We start from the raw sequence: 24150 nt of genomic DNA, 5'->3' as shown, positions 1-24150 counted from the left end.
GTACCTTACGATCCATAAGCGCGGCTGCTGCTTCGGCGAGGCGAGTCAGACAAAGGGTCAATTATAGCCTGGCTTCTTTCTGGCAGTTGCCGGAGACCACTGGTAAGTCTTGGTCACTACCTGGTCCCCTCTATGTCTTTAGTGCCAGGGTCGCTAAGTACATAACGCTGCTTTTTATGGTGAGTCGACTACTTCAAGTTACAGCCATGTGTTGATTTCGAACTGGAGCAGAAATACTCTAGACTTCTCGTGTATAAGTTTATTTATATAGCAAAGCGAAATCGGCAATATTTGCAGCTGCATAAGTTTGCTATAGCGATTATTTAGTCGTCCATTGTTGGTGTCAGAAGAAAGCTTTTCTTCATAGAACATAAAACAAAGTTGTCATAGCAACGCATCGTTCTCGCAATTCGAGTGCAAATGAACTATTATCCAATCTCTTCGTTCTACATAAACCTCTAAAAATCGACTTTCTACTGTATCGCCAGTCCCAGGGAAGGTTCTCAATAGGTTTTAGATTCAAAAAGCTCTAAATTTATCAAAATAGATTAAAAGCAATTTTAGATACATTTACATTTTCCATTAGAGAAATTAACAGCCGTTTTGGCCGACAGAATTTCCGATAACTAGTCTTTTTTACGGTGTTGCGCACTTTTTAGACATCTCGGTAGTTTTAAGCCTCTGATTTTTTAGGACTTTTTTATTGGTTTAAACAGTTGCATGCGTAAGATATTTGGCCCTTATTTAAACTCCAGAATATAATTTCGTTGGGATTTTTTTGTATGCAGCGTGTTTGGATGACATTTAAAAGGTACAAGTTCGGACCTACCAATAACGCTTTACGAATTACAATGTTATTTGTCGATCAAAAAAGGAGTATATTGAAAATGATTATTAAATATCTTAGATCCTCAATTGGAGCTGTAGTCGCGGTGAATGGCAATGGCATTATTATAAATATGACCATCAAAGATGACCCACGTAAATTTCTTGATTTTCAACGAGGTTCTAAAAACGGTTGTTCCAAGACTCAATGCTTACGACAGTGTCGTATACTATGCGATAGGTTTGTTGCGTTCTTACAGGAGCTTTTTGCAAAGTTTGGTTCTATCTTTTTTGTCCAGCGCCTTAGACGCCCAAGGAGAGTCCGCATGAAACAGGTGTCGATGTACCCGAGAACGTACTAGAGAATCTAAAGACTGTTTCCGTGGTCGCTTTGTAACTTAACGCTGTGGCGTTTTATTTGTGAAGTTTTTTTTTTAAGGACCAAGCCTTTACACAAGAGGGGGTATAATATATCAAATTAAAATAATAGAGTGTATTTTGAGAAATATTAAAAAAAAAATTGACAAGATATTTTGAGAAATTATACCCGATTTTTTAGAGAAAGCTTTAACAAAAATTAAGTTTTGTTTCGAACTTGCAAAGGAATTCTTAAGCGGTCCTTCAAGCAATATGCCATTTAAAAAGCCGACCACAAGCATTGCCCTTTTAACTATGATCTTTTCATTATGAATACGCGACAAATTAGTTCACTGTATCGTAGGTTCATATATTCATACACAACAAAGTCTACCACAATGATTTTATAGTTAGTTGCAATGGAATAGCTTTATCGAAGTTGCCTTTGGACCGACACGGTTTCCTCCATTACGATCTTTGCAGTCTCAGTCTTCGCGACACGGTTAATTCCATAGGTTAGTTCCATAATACATTCATGTTATGCGAATAGCGCTCATACGAAGGCCCCACAACGTCAGCAAGTCCTTAGACTTTAACATGTTTGAGCGAGTATCTCGATTTCACGTTCACATCTAATAGGGAGCACCGTTACTCAGAGTTGATATATATCGGGAACATTAATCGTTATCGTTTACATGCAGGCTGCACCTTTTCAACATCAGGGTAAGCCGAGAGAAGTCATTGCTTTGAACGACCCGCTTAAACTGCTTACCTTTGTGAACTAAAAAAACAATAGGAGTATATTATGACGGGCAGACAGCGGGATAAGAAATACATCTTTATGTTTAACTGATCCGGTGATGAAAAATGTATTGACGCAACACTAAATTGTGTCGCGGTATACCTCATCAGCCTACAGCAGCTGCTGGAACTATCCAAAAAAAATTGAAGATACATACTTTAAAGCGTAAAAAGACTTTTATAACCCGCTGGCAAAATCTATTCTTACATTTACTCGTCGTAAGAATTACTTTATTTTTCCAAACGCAGATGAAGCATGGTGCGGCTTATTCCTTATATAATAAAATTTTTATTTGTCAACTATTCGAGACAATTATCATTCAGTTTGCAATACTATCTTTCGATACGTGGTGATTATTTTGAAGGCAAGTGTTGTTTACGGAACCACATTTGAATTAGCCGCGCTCAAGCGACAGACGACCGGGCGTGAATTTATCGTCCGATCGCATTGTGAGGTCGAGGTGTTTGTTGGTAAAGGAGTTGCAGTACCTGAAGTGGAATGTCGACCGCGGTAAGTTGTTTGTGAAGTCATTAAATAATCGATAATATCTAAGGAGAATCAAACAACTCTGAGAACGTATAAAAACCATTAATACATGACTACCGATAGAATGTGAGATCACTGAGTGCCTCTGCATGTCGTTTTCGGTGTGCCTTTTATGCACAGTCGACAACTACGAAAACTTCTATCTGCCCATAAAAAGATCACCTAAGCATAAGAATAAAAATCACACCATAAACATGTGTAGCAACTGACAATTCTGAAACAGGTGATTTCCTCCAAGTACTTATTTTTGAGACACTCACTAATCTGTAAAAGGAAAGCAGTTCGATAGTTGGTCCCTGTACGCACCTGCATCTATTTATATAGTCTATGGCATTAAAAGTATATATGACATGCATAAATGTTTTTAGAAAACGATTTATTGAGATCGCATCTACCCAGCAAGCCAATTTTTACAAAAGTTCATAGTAAGAATTGTTCGCTGGATTGTACTTAGGGCACTACCGAAATCAATTGTGTTACTATATCAAAATAGACGTATAAGTGTACGTATAATGCGTTAAAATGTATTTTGGAGCTAAGTAGCTCCCAAAAAATCGAGATCGTGTTATAATTGTTTTCCCTGAGTTGCTCATAAGGATATCGCACTACAACTCGTTTCTCAAGCGTCGTTATTAAAAGCCAGCCCAATCGCATTAAACCGCCTAGAAAAAGCAAAAAAAAAAATCGCCTATCTTGCTGCTCGAATCTATTTAGGAGACAATCAAAATGTTCACGTCTAGATTCAAACCTAAACTATTCTCATTAATTGCCAGACACATTGCACCGTATTATCTCAAAAGCGTCCTAACACAGATCCACCGGCGCTTACGTTTGAGTACAGTCGACCTGGCAATGACACAACCGTGACCTTTGGCGATGTACAGAGAAAAAAAACCAGACTGTGATATAGCATATAGTTCAAGTGAAACGCACTCTATTTTTCCTTGTTTTGACTATGTGCTGGCATGCTCAGGATAAACCTGCATCCCGCATTCTTTAGACTGGAGAATCTGCGTTTCCAATTGATTGATATCCCCAACAAAAAAGAGTTACAGGTTACATACACGTGGTCTTTTTATTGCAGTCACAGAAGTCGTCGGAGGATGGTCGAGAAGAAGGTCGGACGCCAGCGAAGCCAGTCCGAGTAGTGAAAAAATCACGGTAGGACAATCGTTATTATGCGCATTAATTCTGCGAAATAATGGAAACGATTAGATGCTGATCTAATCTTTTAGGCTCTATATGTTGTCGAAGGAACACTTAATTCTGCAAACGTATTGTATGGGCATAGGGTTTTTCTAACAGAATTATTTTCTAAATCTTATTTCGACGTTAAACTATATGCTGATGTTTCTGAAGTATTTGCCGTTCGAAAAATTATATATTGCAGCAATGACGAGTTTTGACCGCTGGAAACTGGCGATTAACCGGCCGGCGAAAGGGTACTATATACCAGAAGTATACAAATATTTTAATTATGTTGTATAGGTCCGTTCACGTGTCCAGATTACCAAGGAGAATGCTCTTATTCCGCGTGTACTCCTTTGCAATATTTCGTAGGTTGGCAGTGACACGCTAGCACGTGGCTCTGTAAACTATACAGACTCGTTTCTCGATACTTCACCCGAACTCGAACCTGGCCAGCAGCTTCCGTGACATGTGGGGTGCTGGCGTGGGAGGCGTAGGAAGACTAACTCCCTGGGCCGGTGTGTGCAGCACAGGGAATTAATTTCTTTGGGCACCCGCCTTCGCCGGCAAAGCCGGATTTTGTCTTCCGCTTCACAGTTCGGATACCAGACGACCGGGGTTTTGAGCTTATCGCAACTTCGGCGGCTTCACTGGCAGCATGGTCTTAAATTCGTAGAGTATTTCGGATTTCGTTGCGGTTAGGGCCTCGTTGACCTTTAGCTTTTATTGTGAAGGCGGCCGCGAGGAACATCGCGGTAGCAGAAGCCGGGAGATTATAGCAGAATGGCACTCCGTGACCGTACGGATAGTCCGCCCTGGAAAAACGTTCTCTTGCGGGTGGATTACAGCGATCCCTACGTGCAAGTATTAGAAAGCGCCAGATATTGCCATCCGCACCAGCTCTGGAAGTAGCTGGCGTCAATCGTGACGATCGCGTTCGTGGCCCCGTACTGGAGTTAAGAGCAGACGGCCTTTACTAAGGCCCGGGCTGTCGTAGTGAGCCATAAATAGGTGAGCAAAACGTGTGCAATAGTTAATTTCATTAGCACCCTATAAAGTCAAGACTTACCCTTGCGAACGGGTATGTTGGCAATGCTGCAAGTGCCTAAGCCAAACGGTACTCATGGCTTAATTTCGTTCACTGACCAATGTTCAGTTGCGAACATACTCCCGGATCCTCAGCCAGACTGCCCTCTTCTAAAAGAAACGAAACGTCAGCCGGTGGGCAGTCTGAAGCGCAAATGGCATTTGTGGTAGAGATCACCAGAAGACCGGCCGGAGACACCGCGGCTCGCAATATTACAGCGTAGTTTTCCATAGCAAAAATGTGCTGGCATCCTTCAACAACAAAGCAGCCTGACTGTTCTTTTGGAGCGTGGCCACCATCAAGCCTGGACCCGGGCTCGCCAGCTGATGCACAGTAAACGTCACTTACCAACCAGCATCGTCGCTCACCGTTTGTTATGTCGCTACATATAGCCGTGGCAGAGCATTCGCGCAGCCTATGCAGAAGGGAGGTCCGCCTTTAATAAATCGTATAGTGGTTTTGTGGTCTTAACGAAGTTCTATATAAACCAGCGGCTATATAAACCACTATATAAACCAGTCCTAGGTAACTCTATGACTGACGAGGAATAGTGGGCGGCGTTAGGACGACTACAGCCTTCTCTAAATCAGAAGAGATTTTTAATGGAGAACGTCCGAGGTGTACGACCTCGTGCATAGCAAACGAACATTTCGATGCCTTAAGGTGTAAACCATAGGCACTCACGGCAGATATTTCCTGAAAATGGTGTAGATTCTTCTCGAACCCTTCGAGAGGATACGATGGTATCATCAAAATTGTCGAAGGCCGTCTGGTACTGCAGCTTACCCAATACATACAATAATAGTCGCTGAAACGTTACCCGGACATTAACTGACCTAAAAGGCATCCTTTTGAATGGATATAAACTGTCTAAAATACAAAATGCAATATCTTATTTGTCATCGGGTACATTCAGGATCTACCAACAGGCACTCGTCGAATCCAAGGTAAAGAATACCTGTGCCCACCCTAACTCGTCGAGGGCATCGTCGATCCGTATCAATAGAAAGACGTTTCTTTTTTGCGACCGATTTAGCTTGCGGAAATCTGCGAAAAATCAGATCGCATCGTTCTCTATCAGGACAGAATGAAGGGGAACTTCATCACGTAATTGTGTAACATCCGCTATGCTTGGTATTATGCGCTAACGTGACTTTTTTTGAATGTGCGTACAAGAAAGGGTGACTATCAAAGGTACGGTATGATTGATATAACGTGTTATTAGTAGCTTCTGGGTTCTCCAATGGATGTCCGAACTCGTCGCGTAACAGCTCACCAGATGCCCATGTTCGTACTAATTTGAGCTATTGCTGACATGGATCTCAAACGGTACTCTTGGTAGATGGAGCGTGCTAGATTATTAGTGACCATATCGCATAGTGACTACTCCGTTTTCGGGTCAGAAGCCATTATGTAATAGGTGGAACTCAAACGCGGTGGTAATGATTACTCATTTACCAACTTCGCCCGCGATATCAATTGGCCTTCGTTGGTCAAAACAGGAAAAGAACAACCGTAACGCACCACCTAATTTATTTCTAGCCAGAACAAAATTAGCAACGGCCGGTCAGGAATGACGTCAAGGCCGAATTGTCGACAACGATAAATACCTGCATCTGGTTTTTTCCCACTCCAACTCTCCGGCAACATTTAAGTGGTTCTGCTAAGCATCAACCAGCCCGATGGCCCGCAGGGCAGACCATGTAGCGGTCTGTTCCCGGGACCTGATGAGACAGCACTAATTTCCACGTCGGTTTCTAGAAGGGTTCAAACTGGCCTTATAATTCGACATCGAAAGCAAACTCCGAAGGCGTGGCAGCTGCGATGAGTTAAATGGCGGTAAAATCCGAGCTGGCACAATTTGGAACTTACCGATCTTGTACGTCAATAATTAATTTGGGAGTTCTTTGGTTCCGACATCGATAGAAAACAGCGTTGGTATGACAACCGTAAGGCCAGCCTTGGTGGTCCCCTTGGCCATAAGTGTGCCCTCGTTAGGCTCGTTTGGAGTGTAAAGCCAGACATCCTGGATCAAAACGCTATTCGAGGTTGTATTACTTGCTGTCACGAAATTCACAAAGAGGATCGACATTGTTGTCCTCTGATTTTCGGATAGGAATACCTAGTCGTAATAAAGCTATAGGTCATCCATTAGAGCATTTTGTTTGATGAAGCCTTTCAGAGTCTCCTCTTCTGCTTGAGCTCAAAGCTTTTCCAGTTGAAAACACCGCACAACGACCTCCAAGTCGCCCCATATTGTGTGGCTGTGTATATAGGGTTTCACGCGCCGAACCACATGTCCCTCTGTCGGTCTGTAGTTAGGCGTGCCACTCCCACTCGTTGATCAGGGTCGCTGCTTTCGACAAGTAGGGTCTTGAGCCTGCTGATGACATTCTACTAAGCGGTGGATTAAGTTGTCTATTTAAGTTACATTACTGCTATTGAATTTGCAGTAGGTACGAAGCCGCTGGAAGCTGGCGATCGACCGATAAAAGGGTACTATACACCCACAGCCTGCGAGGCCGGAGATATGCTTACTATAATTATTAATATTAATACGGTTTAATCCATATACCATTGAAGTTCAGTCGAATTATCAAGTGAAATTCGGCTTTACTTGAAATGTCAAAGAACAATTGGCAAAATGACCAGTACAAAATCATCAGCAAACTCAACAGACCGCAATTTTTTGCAGTCGGTGATTTGCGCTTTTAAATTCGCATATAAAGGTTCGTTTTTTTGCAATAATTCAATGCTTATCATTCACGTCTACCCTTTATGTTGACTACACCATTCTGATATAAGTCACTCACCGATTTTAAGCTTTACATGAAAAGCGTTGGTCCTATTAGTGAAGAGTGAAGCAAAATAGTTTTAGTGCAATGCAGATGTATTCGTATCAGATATATCATAGTAAATAAGGCTATTGAAAGTTTCGTTCTAACATATTCTATCGATGACAAATAGGTTTAAGAATACAGCAAGCATTGTAACCAAAATAAACATATTATAAGTAACTAAATACATCCAGAGATTAGAAATGCTCTCTAAAACGATTTTCTACGGTAATGTCATTATTTGTGACCTAAAATCAGGACGTTACATTAGATAAGGGGCCTCTAACGTGGCTCATAGTTACTGATCTAGTACTACTTCCAGAAACTTTTTTTTGATAAGCTAGTTTGTCATAAATAGATATCAGGAATGAAGGCAATTTTACATGATGTGTAATAAAGTAATACTAGCTTTCCCAGTGATTAATTAGCCTGCTGTTATAGAGCATAGCGATGTATGTAAGGAAAAAACACTGTATAAAATATGGCAGTGCTTGGTGAATCAGCCGGATTTTGTTTCTATGAATAGGTTAAAATTGCAATTAGTTAGTTACGTGTCAGGAATCTTTTTGTTTGTAAAAGGAGGCCTTAAAAAGATTTGCTTAACATAATGGTGTAGTTAAAGCTCTTAACCAATAGAAGTTTGACAGATACAATTTTACAAATTTCAGGTAAAGCATTTTAATTATTATCCCATCTTAATTCAGGTCACGTCAATCGCTCAGTTCACTATTGGTTAAAATGTGTGTATTTCAGTACTGATAGACACTTTATTTAAAACGGCCTAATGAAGAATTATATGAACCGAGAATTCGGGGCTCTTATTTGTACACCTCCTATAAGTACCTTTTTGCGGGTTTCATTCGTTTTTATAGTACCGCCATGTAATTATTCATAGTAAAATATTATTATTTTAGTGACTATATTGGAGCCATTTAGTATGCACTTCATTCTCAGATGTGCTTTCCCCGTAGAAGCAATTGTGCAGATTATAGCATAATAATCATTGTTTCAAATGACATTATCATTAAGTGCGGGCTAATCGTGTTTTTTTTAGCTCTTGCATTTTATAATTATGTCTCTGGTGATATCTGCGTTCGGATTTCTGAAGAACTGAAGGCGTCAAACAATTCTGAGAGAACATAACGAGTTATAACATTTAGTATTTAGACGATAAGTGCCTTCAACACCATGCCAAAACTTAAGACTCAAATTATCACTCGGTGTATCTGTAACATTTCCTGATTTTATTCGTTTTTGCCGACGGCGAGAACCTGATAAACCCATCGGCAGTTTTTCCATGTACGATTTAAACTGAGAGTTTGCTGAGTGGCTTTTGAACTCCATTCATATAGATAATTTCAGTCTAAAGATGATTGTTTTGATGTCTTTAGAGTCGAAAGATGCTTGTTATATTATTTGGTAACTGTAAGAAAATAGTGTAAATCTTATTGAGTGAAGATGTTTGATGATAGACTCATAGACGTCGTTTCTCGATGTGTCAGTTATCTTCCTCCAGAACATTTACCGGACCTAAATGCACTGTGCTTAATGAATCTGAGCCTCCATTTTTAATCGTCCTCAATATAAAGTATGCTTCGAGCAGTTTTGGTAGCTTTTTTGCCTCGACAATAGGTGAATTGTCGACAGATCTAAAAATGCATTTGTTTCACAATATAGAAAGAATTACCTTTGGAACCTAAACTCAAAACAGTGTTCAGTATGAACAAGAGCACAATAAAATGCTCTATGATTCACAAGCAGCAGTCACTCATGTCATATGTAATTCTTGATTTTCTCTGGTAAAGTAATGAACGAACGTCAATTGCATATTCAAGCAATTATTAACTCGCTTACTCAACGTGCAGAGCGGTAACGGCCGGTTTCATCATTGTCATGGTATGCGGCGCAATTCTAGTCGTGATGGCGCTTCTAGTGGGAGTTTACTTAGGGGACGTGCTAGCATTCCGCGCCGTCAATTCTACTACACAAACGCAAATAGCTAGTGCAACGTCGACAGTAATAAGCTATGCGACATCGAATGTTGAAGATATCTCTTCAATAAACGAAACAGAAATAACGCGAGAGTCATCAACACCAGCAGAATATGCATTTCAACATACATCTTCAATAAGCGCTGCACAGCTTTTTTCAAAGGTTCGAAACACAAGAAGTTTTCAAACGAGCATCTCGACTTCTTTTTCAACAAATCGATCTCATGATGTTACACCAAAGAGTGTGCATTCCTCTCCGGGTAGTCTGAGATCCTACACAGCAGAAAGCGATCAAACATTTCGTTCAACCAAGTCCCACAAATCTTTAAGAAAAAGCTTAAGAAACCTTCAACCGACGGCGTAAGGCCTCCTCAAACCCAAGTAAGCATAAGCCTGCTCTAAACCAACGGTAAGCACAACAACACAACCTCTTGAAGAGATGTACAATGACTACTTGACGCGAAGTTGATTATGTACATTAGAAAACGACTTTGACTCGCCTGACAAAAAAGGGAGAGGATATCGTTTGTGAAAGCACCTGAGATAGTTGGCTGGATTTTCCGTGAATCCGTCCTGATGGATTTGTATTTTTAACTTCTTCAACCAGTTTAGCATAAACTTTCAAAAAACTGGAATCTTGCCTTTTTTTGTGTTCAGTCTAAGTGCTGTTAAAAAAAGAGATTCAACATTAAAGCTATTTGACCTAATCTATATAATTCATTATATGTGATAAGTGTTTTTTAACCTGATGTAGTTCTAGGATGAAAAATTCGGGTATACCGATCTTGATTTCTCTAATAATTAAGCGTCAGAGTTATATGAATCAGTGCTTGTTAGTAATGACCGTGTATGGGTTTCCTATTTTAAATGTCTCGCTTAGCGCGGGATCAGCGTTACATACAGCATGAGAGGTATTTTGTTAAATCACACAGATAATAAGTTGGGAGTCTAAAAACAGATAGTAAAAAGCAAAGAGGTCTAATAAGTACTGAAGCCACTGAGGGATAAGAGAGTATGGTGTGGACTCTTTGTTAAAATAACTACTTTTAGGTGACTCAGGTGAAGTTTGAGAAAGATGCCTTTGACCTGAAACAACGCACCCAGCCTGAAGTTTGTTAAGGATTGCTTCAAGTCCTATTTGTACCGAAATAGTTATCTAATAAGTCTACTTCTTTTGGCTATAGAACCACAAATGTTCTGCCTTATTTTTGAGGCCGTTTAAAAAACTACGATAAGAACAGGTGTTGAGGAGAATGTTGTTTTTGTCACGCGGTCAAAAATCTGAAGATCAATAGCATAAAAAATAGCTACAGAACTGAATAAAAGACAAAAAAAAACCCATTAGCTAATTTTGGGGAGCAATGTCTACCGCATTAGCGATGGTGATGGTTATAATAATTGCGATTGAAGCAAAGTAGCGTCCGTTTTTGCCGTGACCGATGTAATGACTCGGTTTATTATCTAACCATACTACACGAGAGCGTACAACTGTTTATTCATATGATAATAATAATTTAACAATCACTTCCTCTACAAATCTTCATTTGTAAAGTCTTCTCCAACAAGCAACAACGGTATTACGATTACCGTCCTATTTACGATAACCATGAAAAATCTGTCGTATGCTACAATAAGCAGTTGTTTCCATAGTAATAATAATTATTCTTAGTGCAGTTCCGAAAAATTTAGCTGAAGCTCTAAAAATTAAATTGAAACAATACCTTTATGAATACAAGAAGGTATCTAACCATTAATACGTTCCATATATTCCAATAATTCTCCACAAAAAAGACTGTTATCTTTCCAAGGGAGCAGTAAACCCCAAGACTTCCTGTGACGGGGGCATTCTATATCTTCAGGAGAGCTTCATACATTCTTCAATAGAGGATTTAATGCTTTTTTAAACTCACTCACCTGCTTGCACTTCGTCATACTTACGTTTAATACAAAGTACATCGAAAGATTCAACTCGTCAGTGTACAGTCCAAGACTTCCTTGGACGTGCGACGTGTTGCTTGGCGAAAAAGAAAAGCATCCATAGTCTCAACTTTTCTGGCTGTTTTTCCGCAGTTAGGGTTTTGTACATATAAAATGAATCATCAGCGTAAGTCGCGGTTTCAACTATGGCTTGTACCTCCATCCAACCATATTAAATTTTCATATCCCGTACATAAAAATTAGCACCATTGAAATGCGACGTCATTTAAGGAAGCGGTCTTAAATACATCGTCTTATTATGATACTGTTTTTGTGTATACTGTAAACTTGTTAGAATGCTCATAAACTTCTAGCATCGATTTCAAATGCTCAAAAAAAGATGACCCAGAAAATTAAACGTAATTTTGACAATAATAGTTATTACTATTTTTATACCAATAGGCTTGGCAGGTAGAATACTAAATCTAGATGTAAGTATCGCCAAGATATCTGTTGTTCCGTGAATTACAATGCGTCGTTGTCCAAACAAATTTTTCTTTTATAACTGATAAATTTCAACGGCACATTGATCCGAATGATGTTCATAAATTTACGGATTATGTATATTGAAATTATTGCCACCCTAGAAACAAATATAGGCGTCACAATTTAGCTATTTTTTTCAGCTAATTTTCCTTAAAACTAATATCAAAACTAACGACATTCCGCAAATAAACAACGCCTAACATTCTGCACAATGTGGAACGCTTAGAAACACTATTATACTTGTCCGTTTTGCGTGAAATCATGATGCATTAAATGCGTTTAGGGTAAGATATGATGCGTCGCTTAAAAACCCAATAAATCATATTATTTCAAAAATCATCGCGAATAAAAAACATTGACGGCTTTCAAGAATCTGGCGCAAAAAATTCATTAACATGAATCTAAATCCTTAGTTAAAGATTTTTGTTGCAATACACGAAGAGAGCTATTTAAATAAAACTTAATGCTATACGATGCCCAACATATATAGCAAAAAAGCATGAGGTAAATGATACTACGAACCTTTACAATTTGATTGTGCGGATAGTCGATTGCAACACTTATAGGCCAATAGTAGGTTGTTAAGATTTTTATCAAAATTTATTTACTTCACATGCGGAGGGTAAACTTCTAAAACAAAAAAACATTCTAAATTTTGTGATTGCTTCCCGTGCCTTCAAGAACAGGTATGGGTAACAGGTAAGTCAGGGGCGCGTTTTTAGAAAATTCCAACCTGTTTTGAAAAAGGAAACAGATTTACCGATTTCCTGACCTGTCAAAATATAGAAGATCTAGAAAAAGGTCACAAATCCACACGAGTTTTTTGTTATATATATCAACACATATATAATCTAAATTCATTCGAAATTTATTTAGAACAAACAACGTTTGACGTATACACGCGACCAGATTGCAAAATGGCGGACTGGGTGTTCTATTACCAGTTCGACTGGTGCTAGACATACTTTATGCACATGCATAAATAATATTCTTTTTTAACATGCTTGCACAATTACGTATCGGGCAATTAGGATCAGTCTCGTCCTTACCCTCATACTTGTATTAGTGACCACGATATTGGCTAGGCTATACATAGGGAGCACGAAACAGATGCGTCTACCAAGGCTATTCAATAGAACCTCAACGGCGGTCGAAAAAATAGCTCTGACCGAAAGGATAATACCGAATGCAGGAATATCATCGGCTATAACGGATGCTTCGAAAAAGATCCAAACATCAGCTCAGACACACCAAAGTCGAAGTATTGTTCGAACAGATTCGTATATAATGTCTACTGCTTCAGCATTTTTTCCAACCCATTCACCCCACAACTTCTAACGATCCGGTACTGTCACCGTCGATCAATCACACAATCCACGACCATTTCTGAATTTCACAACAATGGATGCATTTAAAATGTTTTCAAGATGAAGACCGATTCTTGGGAAAACGATACCTCAAACTCTTCCACAAAAAACCTTAACAAACTAGCTCGCAATACTTTTCACACCGTGCACTGCCGCATTAGTGATGAGGCCAGGGCAGAACGGACGTAAGACTGGATAGCGAACGTCGCGTTCCGACGCACTATCTTCAGCCAATCTAACGAAAGCTGTTAGTTTATTATGCAACAACAGTGACACGCCAATAGAACTTAAAGCGATGGGATCATAAAAAAAGCAAACGTTGAATCCGCATACGTAACAGACATATCTCAGCTCTAGCAGTGCTCATCGCGCCTGCGAGTGGCAGTTAGAACGTGCACACATGTGTAACAACTGGCAGATAGAATATCTAAAGGTTCTATTTATAGATTTTTACGTTGCTGTATTCATACGCTTTAAAATTTATCGGCTTAAAAAGTGTGAAAAGATTAAGAGCTTACGGCATAAGTGCTTACCTTGCGATAGTACTAGCATGCCAGCCTCCTAAACGAAGGTCCTAGGGGCAATAGCCCACATGGTATTTATAATAGCTCCCAGAAATCTATTACCCCTAGCTATATAAATGGAAATGGTTTATCCACCAAGTTTTCTACAAACCACTGTGTGCCATCGCTCTATGCTGGAAACTTCATCGTTTATTTCGGCAAACTTTTGCTGAAACACTCGAAAAAAGTCTCGGTTTCCGAGAGTCTAAAATAACATCTCAGTTACTTTCGGTAAGGAGATTTGTGCCCAGAGAACGCTCCTAGGAAGACTCCCACTCGGCTGAATAGTTCGAGAATCTTTACTGGAAAATCCATTCAAATTATGTTTATCCGGTAATCTACTACCGGCACCATCTTGAAGGCCGAATAAACGAAGTGCCATCATGAGGGAAAACGAAGCTGAAATCTGAGTGCACAAAGTACTTTTTTTACATCGTTCTTTGATGCATGAAACGAAGCTGCCGCCATTAAAGACAATGAGGATCCCAAAATACGGGAATTTATTGATATTTTGAAAGATCGCCAGACACGATCCTGTTCTTCCTAAATTTAACTTCCATCTTATCTAGGTTAAACGTCCAGCTCCACTATTACCACGTGCAGCCTAATTAGAGACCCAAAGATTCACGTCCCTTTACATATGTATATATGTATGTCCACATCCATTGTTTCTAATGATTTATGAGATTATAAGGTTCTTAATCAATTCGAGCCTAGAATCAGGGCTCGGTCTCATTAAATTTAGACGATTTTGAGATACAATTGATTGAAAGAGCCAAAAAGTGTCTTCAAGGCGCATTTATAACGAGCAAAGTAAGCTACGAGTTGTAATCAAAGCAGCAACAACGCAATCTAGCTACAGTGTTTATTACTGGGTGGTGATTACTAAAGGTACTTATGCAATATCCAGTACCGCTTATCTCTGAACACTCCAGGTGATCCGGATCAAGGTAAATCGATAACGAGATATGTTTACTCGCTAGTTGCCCTTCGTTCGAGCTCTAGCTGTAACAGTGACGACTGCACTACGTGCTTAAATTAAAACTTCCTTTGGTTGTCGGGATCGCGTTCGCTCGATATCTTCAGCACCTGCCTAATTAATCGATAGCTACTTTTATTATATATATTTTTTACAATTTTTTTTAATACATACGCATCGCCAGCATGTAAACGCTCGTGTTTTCCACACACACTCGGATCTTCCTTAAACAGAATTGCACTAGATAACACTAGACTTTTCGAAGTAATTGTCAAAGCTTGAGAATATTTACCATGCTTCAGTATTTTCGAGAGGAATTAGGGCCTTATCTGAAATCCCGTTTACTTAGCCGGTAGCCCGAAAGAAAACTCGATTTGTCCTTTTTCTGCTTTATATACATGGATGTATCATAATCGTTGATATGTATATTACAATGTAATTTTTAAATCGTGAAGGTTTATATTAAAATTCGTGAATAATAACAGACCATTGCTATTTAGAATAGATTGTGTTTTTAAACTTCTAGAATTCCGTACACTATAGAATGTAACAACCAAAATGGAGTATCGGTTATTTCGATTAAACGAAGACTTATGACGTTGGAATCAGCCAAGCTTCTTTTGAATTCGCGTGCTAAGGTCGTGAAATGTATTCCACGAATCTCGCAATCCATAGGTACCTCTTCTATGCACAGTTGTCAAGTTCCCAAGCTACTAACTTGAATTAGACGTTACTAACGTAGTGTCGTGCCCGGTTGGAAGCGATCGCTGAGAGATACCATACTGCCATCTGACTGGGCCTGTTTGATTAAGTTAGTGGGCAGCATTAGTGCGAATAGTCTATCACAGCGAAAGCTCGACCAAGGGTCTGCTGAAAATCCTTTTGAAAAATATCAACAAGACCTGGAAAAAGCGCTAGGTCAAATCGTGCTTTACTTTCCATATATTTTTATGGAGTTTTGCAGTGTTGGCGAAATCCGGCTTCAAATAATCTCAATGCTGGCGCATCTAAAGATCCCATTATTTCCGGTATTGCAACGGTAATACAAGCACCTTTTCTCGAAACACATCGTTTTTTTATAACGTAGTCATTACGTAGATTTGTTGAGTAAGTAACTTCATATGTTGGCCGCGTATCTTTGACCAAAAATTATACTCTGGCATTAGTTGTTTAAGCGTTGCAAAGGTACTACTACCGGACCGAACCCCATAAATCACAGCGTAGAAGGACAGGAAATAACTAATTCGCAGATAGAAGAGAAAAGATTGAATAGGATAAAAAATCAAAATTGTGTGTCTTTCCCGTGTCACGTACACATTCCGTTACTACACTCGAAGAATGTTTTCGTTTCCTTATTCAAAGATTCCTTATAGAATTTCCTTATTCAAATCTATCACGCAACAATTTCCCCTACCACGCATAGATTTAGCACTTTATCATGTTGTAAGAACGTACAGAATTGCTCTTAAGAAAGTAAAACAATTCATTCTTTTTTTAAATGCTATTAAAATGCATCAAAACAGGCAGCTCCTGACAAAGGGAACTGAGGTGCGCCAATCGTTAATTGGTCCTACTTGTGTTTCGATGTCTACTTGCAATTTTTTTTCCAGTCTCGAGCTGTTGTCGATTTTGGAATCCAGGTTCAAATATATCTACTCAAGGAATCTAAAGTGAAAGTAATGTGTGGCTACCTGAACTGCTTTACGAGCTATGCTGAAATGTTTCATATGTAAAACTTTATGATATGTTTAAATTATGAGTTCAATGATCTTACTAACCAAACTAATAAAATCAAACTGAATAGCAGATCATTGCATGAGAACCAGCTCACTTACTGCCCTATTGTACGTTGGATCGGGATACTGGGGAAGTGCTAATCAGATGCTCCGAAAAGAGCTTATTAGATTAGTCTACGCTTACAAGCAAACGTGATTCGAAAGGTCCCTCACGTCTATGAAGTCTTTATCTAAACGGTAAAAAAATTCGCGACTAGTTTATCTTCTAGTCCTTCAGGGCTCATTTTCCTTACGTGCTCAATGCTGCCCTCTCGTGATACCTGCTTTAGGGATCTAGCTTTCGGAGGGCTTACCAAATGGATTTGCAGGGCTTCGACTTGCGCTTGCTTTATTTAGTTACTGTCACTGATTTATTTTAATTGATTCGTCTACCCAGGCTAATGAAGACTGTAGGTCTAATATACGGGTCTAATATACCCCACATAGTTATTTAGTTGCAGTTATGCCGTCCCATCTGACCCGATACCCTTCTGTAGCCGTTTTATTAAGCTGTAGCTCTTTAAATAAGTTGGTCTGAGGCAAACTTAATATAGCTCGTTAACTGTCGTTTCTGCAGACGTGATTACGGGACTTTTTTAGCGTTGGTCTGTTTCCACGACGCACATATGTGAGTTTCCTTTATCTTTTCTTTCTCGTACTTAGTAGTTGCGCATTAAAGTAACTAAGATATCGCAAAGGTTTCAGTGTTTATCAGTTTTAATCCTCTGTTCGTGAAATGTTACCAAGCATTTAGTTTTATCAGTTCTTTTTGGTAATAAATAGTGATATAAATTATAATGAATGACGATACGATTCCTCAATCGGTACATTGAGACGTCACCATAGGCAAACATTTTTTCTATAATAAATCGTTACATATTCTTTGATGTTTTGGCATTTTTGCGAAAAGGATTTAGATATTTTCACAAAAATATACTCTACATTTGCCGCTTTGGTTTTCCTATTAACATTTATTAGAAGTTTGCTAAAAAGCTACTCGGAAGAAGTTCAACACGCATTTTCACATACTGTTATATAGACAAACCAATACGACCAATAGGGTTTCTGTCGTTTTCGTTCAAAAATATTTATAGGGACATGCATGGCATTTTAACTCAGCTCGTAAAATTATATCGATGACCATATCTAGAAAAATACACCCCCTACATTGAGCACCACGCGAAGTCTCTATCTTTCAAACGGCATTTTTGACAAAAAAAAATTGAAGATCAGGTATACGAATATATACTGCATTCGGATTCAGCTCATCGATTTGTTTTTGATTGATAGCAGGAAATACCCACTATATACTTCGATGGGGAAAATTTTCATATCACCTTCAAGTAAAAAAGTTACTACGCTGTGATTTTCTTTTATCTTTTGTTACTTTTTCACAATAAATATTTACATATTCTTTTAGCATTTAAGTATCTTTCTCTAAAAATAAACTAGGGATTTTTGTCAGGAAAAGTCCTCATCTGCCGCTTCAACTTCACTAATAATATTAACTAAAAATTCGACAGAAACCGTTCGAAGGCAGCTCAACTTGCAATTTTAGCTTATTGTTACATACTCAAACGGGTATGGCAATCAGGATTCCTGTCATTTCCACTAGAAAATTATTATTTTGGGTACAGAGCTGCGCAACATATTTCAGATCAGCTCACCGAAAGCTTATCATTAATAAGCTATAACTTCTATGTAAAAAAATGCTCAGTTACGAAAGTGAAACAGTTACCACATTCGATGTCTGACCATTTTATGTACAGGAAGATAGATACGTTGCACTCTTACTCTGTTCGTCGAAATCTGTTTTGGTGTAAGCAATTGGTGCCAACAAAGCGGTACTGGACATAGAAGAAATGTCGTTAACACTTCTTTTATGAAATCTTTCCGATAAAGTATTATACAATATTGTTTTGCCGAAATGTTTGCCGCTACGACCCTCCAGTTGGCACTGAGCAAAATTCGCTCAGACAACCGTTTCAAATTCCCCGCATAGAAACTTTCCCATAATTTTCGCGCTATTGCTAGATAAGTAAAACAAATAACACATTCGACTAGGTTCTTAACCTTCAAATGGCATTTTTGCTTGCAAACTAACATTTGGATGTAAGAACGTATAGTATTCCCATTTAACTTATCGAAGACTTTTGACGGGTACGCAAGTGGACTTTCGCTACATCTGAATATTCAGCTATCATTTTTCAAGGAAAACATATTTTTTCGATAAAAATCCCACCAAAATATAGCCTATCTCAGCTTCTACAACCTACTAATACACATGTGTAACGATAGAGGTTCCTAGTAAAAGTAAAGACTAATATAGAGTAAAGACAAATATAAAAAATGCACCTTATTGTCCCCACCAGCTCTAACATCGGTCGTAGCAAAAATATCAGGATAGACACTAGGCTAACATTACGCTCCCCACAGGAGAAAAATCACCCTTTCAAAAAAATTTTCGCACAATGAGCTACTGTAAGCTGTGACGGTTCAGACTATATAGATAATCGGGGTAAAGGTAACCGTCTCGACATTAGAAAAAATATATATTAGAAATTGCTAACGCCTATTTTGAGGAAACTACTAACTTTCTAACATATTTTTGTCAGGATTTGTCAACGGTTGTTGAATTAATAACAAGAAGCGACCAATTCGTCCAAATTAACATTGCACTCTACAAATAAAAGGAAGTCCCCCGGGGAAAGGGTATTCATCCAGTCAGCTCCATCATGGTGCAGATAAGACTTTAGACCTTAAAAATCATCGCAATTCACCCTTTTTACGAGGTCAATTTAAGTCCGAAGAACAAATTAACATACAAACAGTCAAAGTTTCAGTTGTATATAAGCAAATGTGTACAGTTTTGATGAAAAAGGTCACTTCAATAAAACTAGAACTTGATAAGGATTTTTTATAAAATTCAGACCTTTTCAATGGCAGAGGTTTGAAAAACTCATAATCGCTAAAAGTTTTGTGAACACACATGTTTTCCTTATTCTTATAAGGAAATGTTCTAAATATTAGGAGGCACGGCTGAGAAAACATGCATATACACATTTTGATTCTACGGACATTTTGGTTTTAATATCAAATTTTCAAACTCCACCAACATCTTTCTGTTATGTTTTTGATACACAGGATCAACAGGAACACACTTAGTGATTTTCAATTAAATGATATAATTAAATATGTGAAAGTATAAAGAGCCTATAATTGAACTTTGAAGCACTCGGTACACAGGAGCCCTTTCCAAGAAATTACTTACTTTCACGATCAGTCAAGTCTCAGCGTTTAGGTTGGGAAGGTTTCTTTATAAGCCATTTATAAGTAAAGTTAGGTATGCGACCCTCCGAAGACATATGCAATATTCGTTCTAATTCCCATTTTTTGGCTTCTAGTCTGAACGGGTTGCTGAAAACTGATGGTTACTGGTACGATCGTCTTAGCCGAAAAGGAGAGGTCAGCCAGTTCACGGGATTCATGGAGGCGGTTCTGTAATAGCCGAACGTCTTTAGCTAGCCTAAGTAAAAAGTGAAAAGCTTAGAAAAAATGCCAAGCGCATCAGAGAGACTCTCGTCAGATTTAAAGGGGCTGTCAATAGAACCAGCAAGACCTCCCTCTGGTTCTGACAAGCTGTCATGAAGTCGCCACTCGTATCAGAAAACAGAAAAGTTTTTAGTAGGGGCAAAAAGATGACTACCGCTGATAATTTTTCAGGCGCACCAGACCGATTTTCCGGTAAATTACACTAATTCCCAATTTTCCTACCACTGCCGGAGATTGCCGAATTTGCAAATAAATTAGGAGAAAATGTTCAAATGAAAATCCTCCCACAATAAGTAAGCCTATGCCAACAATTCGATAGATCGACATAAAAAAGGCAACAGCAGCTAGAAATCTATCGGAAGTTTTATGTAGAATGCCAATCTCTTTCTTCGACCTCAATAAATCATCAAATGAAAATACATTTTTAGGCTCAAGTAAAACAACATAATTGTCTTCAGACTATTGGCATTTGCGTACCTTTTAGAATATTAGATTCCTCTTAGGCAAAATATATACTGTTTCACTTGTCTATGCAGGACAAGTTTCAGCAATTTATGGCGCCTCTCAGATGGATATTAAAGAAAATGGGAAATGCTTGATCCCTCTTAAAAAGCTAGATAATCCACAGGGGCATCAATAATTGCTAGGTCATGCCTAAACGATTGATTGGCGAGAGGAAATTAGCGGGATTTAAACCTAAATATCAGCTTTCATACGTACTCCAACATATCGTTATCTCATTAATGACAGTTATCCTTTTAGCGATAGTGATCGTTGGTGACGGAATAGTTTATGTATGAGGCCTTGATCTTGAACGATCTAGCGACTCGTATAATCTCCGGAATGACTATTATGTTCCCTCTACTAAGACATTCAGTGGCTACTGTGATCGATAACGCAGGTATTAAGATGAAGGATATAAAGATGACGGAAAAACACACGAGAGATGGCTAGGCGCCTTCAAAACCTAAATCTAGATAATAAAGACAGCCTCTATATTTCGAGTTTTGTGTCCGGTGTTACCGTTAGACGTTTCAACAGATAGCTGCCTCCCAGGACGAAGCGAAGTCTATTTATGCCTGAATTCGAACTTAGACTACAACGTATCCTGAAATACTAATAGCCTGCAAAAACTAATAGGCTGCAATAATGTGGTTCAGGCAATTAATGAGCCTGCAATATGTGTATCTAATTAACTACTAGGCAAAGTTATACAGGTATTACCTAAGAACACGTGAAGAAGCGTATATAAATGCGGTCTCTATCAGATGAATTGTGTATTTAGGCTGAGTGCGCATTTGGCAAGGCCAAGAAACTGTTCCAGGTTTCCTTCGGCCGGAAAATACTGGTGACGAATTCAGTTGTTTTGTTACCGCACTGATGGGACGAAACTTGCATATGGGTGATTTTCAAATATGCGAATGATACCATTACATTTTGTTCTGGCAGGCGATACCATTCGTAGCGACCCGAATGCCCCATGCATCGAACGATCGCTGTTTAATCAAATTAAAGAATTTTCGGCCTTTGACTTTAGAGAGATCGTGACAATTTATTTCCGTTAAAAAAGAAAGCTACGTTTTATGGCTATGTATTTCTTAAATTAAGCATTCAGCTGAAGATAAGATTTATTTATGCGCGTGATGAATTTAAAGAGGAGTTGTTATCAGTATAAAGTCTACTTGTTGCTCCTCTTTCTTCAGCTTTTGATTTTCTGAAATCCACACAATGAGGCTTCGCGCAATCATTTTTAGATGTAAATTCTTCAGTAAAGTAGCGAGTATAGTAAGTAATAGAAAAAAACATAAATAGAATATAGAATAGAAAAATGTGCGCAGTACGATGAGTCTATTCGATGCAATTTTAATGTAAAGCTTCGGACGGCAGTTTTCGGAAGTTCTAAGAAAATTTTGGATCGATTTTGTGATTTAAACAGTAGAGCCTGTCATTATAAGAGCCTTATTTGCGAGAGAGGGTTGTAATCTTAAACCTCGCCAATTTCTACATGGGCTAATTTTTGCCCAAATGAGCCTTCTCTGTCGTTGCTGTTTGCGTCTACTTTATTTGTTGATTGGCCTACAGAAGTTCTGAATTTTACGAGGTTGGTTTTATAGATTGTTAGCTCCTAGCAACGTCCCATACTTGTTATTTCGCGACTATGCAGTACCTGACTGTTCATTAATGAGAAACTGAAATTGTAAAAGACATTTTACTTGACTTGTAGACCGGATACTTATATCCGCCCTGGGGATGGAAGCCACGATGGTTTGATAACATGTGTAGTTTATATTTAACAACGTAGTATGATGAAATAAAGAGAGTGTATATGTATAATAGCAGGTAAAAAGCAAAAGTTTGGCTTTGTAGCAACTACGCATACTTAAAGTACCTGCCACTGCATGTAATACTACCGATTTTGTTCAATAGTTAAAACAATTATTCCTAAATCCAGTTATATAGATGTAGACCATAGCTCTACCTTTCTTTTCAATCTTAGCAAAGCTTTCTCCTGTCAAGTGTTTTTTTTACTTTGAAACGGCTTGATCTGACAAAGACGGGACAACACAGGCACACAAACATTTTCCTTCAAAAGCGTTATACAAGTAAGTGGAAAAGCTGGTATATTATCTTAGTAAAGAAGTCGCCATTTGTCCCCCCATAGATCAACCTTGAAAACCTCTGTCAGCACAAGGTTTTATTTTCTTGAAACGCGGTAATATACATTTGTGATACTAGAGCCGTTCTACATAAATTCACAAGGCTCAATTCCCCAGCAATGGGGAAAGACCATTTAGATCATATAGGCTATTATTTAGGTCATTTAGATCTTTGAGTTTTTTACGTTCTGGACTTTATTTTGAAGCGAGACTTAGAGGATCGTGGTTTTGTTACGACGTCATATCTGTCTTCCCTCTATTCCTTGTCGCCTATAATGATGTGAAGGGGAAAATCCGGCTCCTTCCTCAATGCACTGAGATTCTCTTGAGACAGTCGATAATGGACTTGTACTGGTTTGAACGCCAGATTTCTCGGCACAGTCTTAGTTACCGATCTTTACCTCCCAAAGATATGTCTTGGTTACCTTGCCGAACGAATAGTTTTATTTCTCCTAGGTTTTCGCCAATACTCGCTGTGGCGGGTCATTCAAAACAAGAACTGCGTGCAAGGCCTTCTTGCCCGTTGCGAACCTGTATTTCTTACCTTTGCATTTCTAATTGGTAACTCTGCTACAGTGGTACCACCAGTGAACATTTGATTTCATTCATAACGAACGACAAACCTTTTCGTGTTGGAAAAACATGTTACAATACTTTGAAATGTCCTACTTAGATTGCAGACAGGAAGGCGAATGTCCAGCCTAGTTGTATCAGTAGGTTCTGTATCAATCGTTTTGGCTATAGTCGTTGCAATATTAAAGTCCTCGTGTTGATGGTAAAATATACTATGAAGAAAACTTTGTACTTCGTTCACCACACAACAACATTGGTGTTACGGTAGATCGTAAGCTTTTACTCTCTTAGCTTTTGATAGTAATAGGATTTCATGTGAATTATTATAGTTTATTATTAAAGGCTGCGATTTTTCTACTTTATATTTATCAGCATCCTTTCGTATCCTTATCTAATTTCGTTGGAAAAAGGAACTGAGCACTATCCACTTTTCAAGTCACCTAGTTTTTTCGCGGTTTCCATTGTTAATGTGAGAGCAGAATAATAACTGCAAGCGTAATCATCGTAAAAGGGCTTACTAAAAACATTTAGGATATTTTTTCTTAATAAATTTTAATAACATACTTCAAACCCATTAGATCTATATAT

The 24150-nt window shown here is 38.6% G+C and overlaps 1 protein-coding gene across 3 annotated transcripts in view; it reads left to right on the top strand.

Annotated features, from left to right (window-relative positions):
- The first annotated feature begins 2238 nt into the window (after positions 1-2238).
- Positions 2239-24150, top strand: part of LOC111263575 (uncharacterized) — a 33009-nt gene continuing 11097 nt past the window's right edge. Inside the window, exons 1-3 of one of the 3 annotated variants that reach the window (XM_086969696.1) lie at positions 2239-2494; positions 3615-3691; positions 20185-20756. In XM_086969696.1, coding sequence (XP_086825822.1) covers positions 2483-2494; positions 3615-3691; positions 20185-20284 — 189 coding nt within the window. In that variant the 5' untranslated portion in view covers positions 2239-2482 and the 3' untranslated portion in view covers positions 20285-20756. Of the gene's footprint in view, positions 2495-3614; positions 3692-9507; positions 10339-20184; positions 20757-24150 lie in introns of those variants that run through there. The other 2 variants (XM_022838757.2, XM_086969695.1) reach the window with 2 other exon arrangements.

This window comes from Varroa jacobsoni, unplaced genomic scaffold, assembly GCF_002532875.2.
Source record: "Varroa jacobsoni isolate VJ856 unplaced genomic scaffold, vjacob_1.0 scaffold_774, whole genome shotgun sequence".
Classification (NCBI taxonomy): domain Eukaryota; kingdom Metazoa; phylum Arthropoda; class Arachnida; order Mesostigmata; family Varroidae; genus Varroa; species Varroa jacobsoni.
The sequence above is the reverse complement of the archived record's forward strand: the minus strand, read 5'-3'. Positions and strand labels throughout refer to the sequence as shown.